This window comes from Austrofundulus limnaeus, unplaced genomic scaffold (genome assembly GCF_001266775.1).
Source record: "Austrofundulus limnaeus strain Quisiro unplaced genomic scaffold, Austrofundulus_limnaeus-1.0 Scaffold68, whole genome shotgun sequence".
Classification (NCBI taxonomy): domain Eukaryota; kingdom Metazoa; phylum Chordata; class Actinopteri; order Cyprinodontiformes; family Rivulidae; genus Austrofundulus; species Austrofundulus limnaeus.
In genome coordinates, this window is record NW_013952470.1 from 670,315 (window position 1) to 676,417 (window position 6,103).

The following is a 6,103-nucleotide window of genomic DNA, read 5'->3' on the forward strand; positions in this document are numbered from 1 at the left end:
CTCCAGATATCAATTTAAAGGGGAATAAAATAATTGCTGATCTAATATTTTCCCTATAACCACTATTACAAAAACACAAAATAAGTAAAAATAAGTATTTATATTTGTGTACAAGCTGTTTAGATTGTCAGAAAGCCTGTGTTTTTAGGGTTATTAATGAAGTTCATGTACTCAGACCAGTAATATTTGGGGTCACAAGTCTTTGCCATGAATATTTTGAGGGTCAGAAGACAAAAAGTTTGGGAACCACTGCTCTAGCCTATCCATGACAATGGAGAGAGATGGCAATCCAGTGGGTCTCTAGCCTATCCATGCTAGTTGCTAGCCAAGGCTAAAACAAATGAATAGTCTCCTTCTCATTTGCCAGTGCCGGTCTCTCAGTTACCGGTGCCGGCCTATCATTAATCAGGTTAATAGCTGGTTTAGGAATACAGCCTCCTACAAGGATGTAGCAACTGCTGGTTGTGCAATAGTCTTAATTTTGACCCTCATACCACACCATAGAAAAAAGTTTAAAAGATGTTGCAGCCATCTTGAATTTGCTCGACTCCTAAAGTATTTGTTTCATTTCAAACAATCAAATCAAATGTAAAAAGTGTTTTTTAATGAACTACATCAAATGGAGCAGTTTGTTCAGGCATTTTTGATATACACGTCATTCTGAAATGCAGGTACGCACTCAGTGTAAACAAAGCATGCAGCTGCATATTTCACTCAACGAATCTGAGCACAAATACAAACCAATGTGTTTAATTTGTCAGACTTTTTCTTGATTTGCTTTCAGTCACTTCAGCTGTTTTTGTAGGTAAAAATAAACGTGGTTGATCATAGACGTTCGCAAATTTTACTTATGACCCTTTGATTTAAAACCACAAATTGTTGATATGTTTTGTTAACTTTGTTTTATTTTTCTTTATGATCTTGCAATATCTTTAATTAAACATCCAACGGTTACTTTCTGAGTTCATCCGGTCCAAGGTGACTCTTAGTTTTTTGACCAAGTTTTAAAAACAAAATTTTCTTGATCATTTCGTACTCAGAGGCATGCAAAAGTTGTCCTATCCAACCAAGTCTCATGATCACGTATCAGCCCATGTGTTTGATTGTTATTCTGGTTGGTCTGGAAGTTTTTCCTTCATTCATGAAGTCTTACCAAGAGCAATCGTCTTACTGCACTGGCAGATTAAATCACTTCATTTGAGATGATTCAGTCTATAATATTTTTTTAAATCTTACTTTTAGATGGTTAATATTTATAGTGAGTTTATGGTTTACAGTTTACAGTTTTTAGAGTTCAATCTGTCTTTTTGTTTCCTCCCTTGTGCTCCTGCCACGCCCACTCTCACCTGATCCTCTCCCCAGGTGTGTTGCATTTCACCTGCTTCCTGTTTCTGTCTAAAACCCTGGATTCAAATAGGACTAAAACTATGATAGTTGTTACCATTGTTGTAGCTTTGGTGGCCATCTTAAATGGAGTTTACTTCAAAAATGACTTTCTGACAGTTGGGTGAGAAGAAACATCACCAGGCCGTTGAGCTCAAACATTCTTCTTTTTTCTCTTTGAGGAAAGAATTAGAACAGTGTGTGTGTGTGTGTGTGTGTGTGGGTGAGGAGGAGGGGACTGAGACATTGTGGGTATAACTCAGGATGCAGCAACAGCAGCCTTCCTGCCACGGATGGAGTAAAAAGAGAGAAACCCTCCTCCCACCCTGAGCGCCACCTGCATGCAAAGGGAGCAGCTCTGTGTGGAACAAGCTGCTGTCCCTGACTTGACTTTGCGCGGTTGGTTTTCCTCCAAATAATCCCATTTCTAATCCCAAACAAGTCGTCACGGCGGCGGCGTCGATCCAGAGGAGCTCACACAGGTGACGACTGGCTCCCTAACTTCCCTGCACCGTCTGTGATGAGCGCGTTTTCTCTCCGCTCCTCCTCAGACGTGACATTCCGCTGCGCCGCCGCGGATCCATGACGCATCATCTGCGCCTTTTGGGTTTCTCCGTCAGCCGCGAGGAGTGAGCGAGCCGTTTCCCCCCCCCACCCCCTCTTCTTCCCGACAAGTTTCCGTGCTGATCATGTTCCTCGTGACCGCCCGGGTTAACCTGCGTGGCGCCACGGACCAGAAGCCCCGCACCAGGGCAGAAGTTGCCCGGGAATAAGGAGTGCGCAGAGAGCGGGAGAGAGGACCGGGAACAGAAGTGACAGCGGCTGAATTCACTACCAGCATCATCAGCATCATCTGCCTGCGCGAGGAATAAAATAAAAATAAACAAATAAATAAACTGCGGAGGGGGGACTGCTGCTGCTGCCCACTCCTCTCCATCAATCCTCAAACCCGCAGCTGCGTAAACTTGGCCACATTTTTGGTGACTCTGCCCGCTCGTGTGAGCTGAGCAGCCCGGATGGATCTGCAGCTCATGGAGGGAATCTAAAAAAGCCACAACTTAAAGAAAAGAAGAAGAAGAAAGGAGGGATTAGCAGCAGTGCCTGTCCTGTTCTAACCTCAAAATGGATGCCCACGGCAGGCTTTGGGGACGCCACTGGATAAGCCGCTGATCTGTTTGACATCTGAGCGTTTAAAGTTGGGATAATCTGAAGGACTGAAGGTGTGCAGGGATGCAGTCTGGAGCCAAGACGCTCTCGGCAGGTGGAGGTGCGTCACTCTGCTGCCTCCTTCTCCTCTGGCTCATCTACTCGCATCTGCTCAGAGAGGGTAAGGACGCTTCCAGCTATTTATTACTTTGCCAGCAGCAGCAGCATTATTGTCTCTGAGGGTTTATCTGCAGCTGCACAGTGTGGTCACATCCTTTTCATCCACAGGAAAGAAACTTTTTTTTTTATTTCTAACAGATGTAATGTATTCATGCTCATCACTGGTTTATTTATGGTGACCTTGTTGAAACTTTGCAGTTTGATTTGGTGTTATTTTATTATATATTTTTTTTATTATTTTTGGGGGTCAGTGTGCACAAACTGGTGTCTGCTGACATCTAAATGAAGCCCGTGCACATGTTTAAACTTTAATCTGAGCTTTGGAAAGGTGATTAATTGAAAGTTTCCTGAAATAGCTCTTAGCTATTAGAGGCACCCCCCACTAATTTCCCCCCCACACCATCAGGCTCTCTTGCTGCCATGGAGAATAATTCGATGAATCAATAAATGAGCCTCAGGTGAAGAGAGGAGAGGGGGAAAAAAGGCAACAGAGTTTAATAGTTGTAATTCCTGCTGCAGACACAGAGAGGCCTAATCTGTGCTGTTAAACACCTTCAGTCTGAGAGCAGAGAGAGSTTTCTGGATAAGTGTGATGGGATGAATGCTGGGACTTGTTGGAGGATGTTAAACATCAAATCTGCAGATTAGATCTTTTAATCAAACATTGGCCAGCAGCATACTGTAATTACCAGTGTGGAGGAGGGATAGTGTCAGTGTCTTTTGGCAGCTTGCTGGGGGCAAGAAAATAATAAATAAATAAAACAAATCTCCTTCTGAGTTAAAATTTGCTCTATATGTTGGTAATTCTGAGTGTTTTCTCAGCTTCATTGCTTCTCATATATTCAGAGGAAGCACAACACCCCCTCCTTCCCTGAAGACATTTCTTATTGACTGTTTTTTTTTTTTGTCTGAAAATGATCTCATTAGCGCGTTTTTACAAATTGCTCAGTCGATCCCTTGTGAAGTTTCCTAACACTGACACATTCTCAGACTAAATAGGTAGTGAAATATGGGATTGTGTTTCTCAGCTGAGTGTTCAGAGCGAAGTCTTCAAAAATCGGATGTTTCGAAGCTGCTCTGCCCACCACGCATTTACCATTTCATCGTTGCGTGTGCAGGACTCGGTTGTGTGTCTTTATCAGTGAACACAATGATGAATCCCAGCACCCCCCCCCCCCCCCCCTTCGGTTTTCCATGACCCAGAGGTCACGTCCATGTTGGTAAATTGGTGGGCAGAGAAGCTGCGCTGCCTTTGCAATCACCATAACTCGTCTGTCGTGAAGGCAGGACGGAGAATCGAAGCGCAGCAGCTTCTGCCTGTACCTGTTGGGTCGGCGTGAGGGCAAGGTGAACGTCACGTCAGCTGTTTGGTGTAAAACACGAGGAAACGTCTGGATTTTTACTTTTTTAACTGGTGTTCACAGGTGATCTGACAGAGCAGCAGTGATGCCTGAAATATCTGAAGTGATTGAAGCAATGAGAAAGGAGGGAGCTTCAGCTTCAAGTATTCTGCTGCCAGAAATGCATTTTTCATGGTAAAGCAGCAAAGATTAACACAACAGCTTCCGAGCACTAAACTTTGTATTCCTGTTGAAGTTTTTAGAGCGTCTTTTTTTTTTGTTTTTTACAATGTAGGATTAAATAAAGATCTATGGAAACCACTAGAGCAGTGGAGTCCAAAGTCAGTCCTCGAGGGTTGTACCGGTGTCCTGCATGTTTTAGGTGCTGTCCTGGTTCAACACAGCTGAAATGAAGTAATTCTTAATTAGTAGGCCTCTGCAGACCTTGGCCTCCGATGCTCAGTGCATTGGGACCAGAGGTGTCAAAATTATTCACATTCATTACTTAAGTAGAAGTATAGATACTAGGGTTTAAAAATACATTTTTAGAAGTAGAAATATCAACTCAGGCTTTTTTACTCAAGTAAAAGTATAAAAGTACTCATTTTAAAACCACTTAAAGTATAAAAGTAATGAACAATTCAGGATAAAAGCTTAGGCTGTGGTACAGCATAAAGCATACAACCCCCTCCAATTTTTCTAAAGTCAATAATGAGTATAATGTTAAAACTAAATATTAATGTTAAAATTTGAAATTAACTGACTAGACTATGTGTTTCAGCCACATTTATCTTCATTCTAGGTGGCATGCATCTGCTACAGCAGTGTTTCCCAATGTTAGGGTCGGGACCCCATCAAGGTGGGGTCCTGAAAAGATTTTCTGTATTAATTCCGATTTTGCCTTAGTTGTTACAAAGGAATGAGGTTAGTATATTTAAAATGGATAAATGTAGTATRAAAATATTGTTACTATGCCCATGTTTAGTTGACCTGATACAAATGTTTATCATCCAAAAAAAGCTGAGGGCACAGAGAGAGCTCTACACATATGTCATGCAAATAAACATTGATCTTAACACGTACAGCATTGCACAGAAAACACACTACTTGTGCGAGTGATTAAACATGCACAAAAAATACGGAGTTAACTTTCTAAAGCTGCGAGTAGCCGCCATCTTGAAATCGAAACTGGGGGCAGTTTCATTTCTTCCACTTTACGAGTGGAATATTACCACTGGAGGGGGCATTCCAGTTTAAATCTACCAATGGGAAATGGGAAATTACCACTTCCCAGGACTACTGGAAYGCAGCATCWGCACTAGTCACCTAATGCCCAGTTCACACGGCAGGATTATTGTGCCGATTTTTGGCCTTCCAAAAATCTTAAGGATGCTCAGATTATCGTGATGACTCTGAAGATAATCTGAGCAGATCTTCATGCCGTGGGCGGGGAGTTGRGATCTAGTCGGCTYGGAGGAGCATCGGGACCGCTYCGACCTCAACATRTTTTCTCTCCATATCCCAGCCCATGTGGCGTCCACCCGAGAACAAACGAGCTGGCAGCCTGTTGAATGTGATGCATAGCCGATCAAAGCGAGGTAACGTAAACACAGAGGGGAATCCAAAATACAGARGATATAAAATTAACTGTCATAACTCATAGCTTGGAAAACTTCAAAGTGCTTCTTAAGACTCAMTTTTATTCAATGGCATTTAATGAAATTAAGGCCTAACATTGTAATTTCTTTTCTTACTATTGTTGGTTGTAATTTAGTACAAGTAGTTTTACATGTGACTAACCTGTTTGTCTATGTGGAGGCGTGCTTATATAAGGCTGAGTTCACGTGAAACTCATCAGATTGAAGAAGTCTCTTGGAGGAGAGATGAAACGTTTCACTAAAGAAGAACTCATCCAGACGACCTACTTACAGTGGGTAAAATAAGTATTGAACACGTCACCATTTTTCTCAGTAAATATATTACTAGAGGTGCTAATGACATGAAATTTTCACCAGATGTCGGTAACAACATACAAATAAATCAAACCATAAATG

At 42.1% G+C, this 6,103-nt stretch overlaps 1 protein-coding gene across 1 annotated transcript in view; it reads left to right on the forward strand.

Moving 5' to 3' along the window:
- Positions 1-1,402: 1,402 nt before the first annotated feature.
- tafa5l (TAFA chemokine like family member 5, like) overlaps positions 1,403-6,103 on the forward strand; it is a 60,626-nt gene continuing 55,925 nt past the window's right edge. The window contains exon 1 of the mRNA XM_014010343.1: positions 1,403-2,710. Within this exon, the coding sequence (XP_013865797.1) occupies positions 2,614-2,710 (97 nt within the window). The 5' untranslated portion in view covers positions 1,403-2,613. The remainder of the gene's footprint in view (positions 2,711-6,103) is intronic.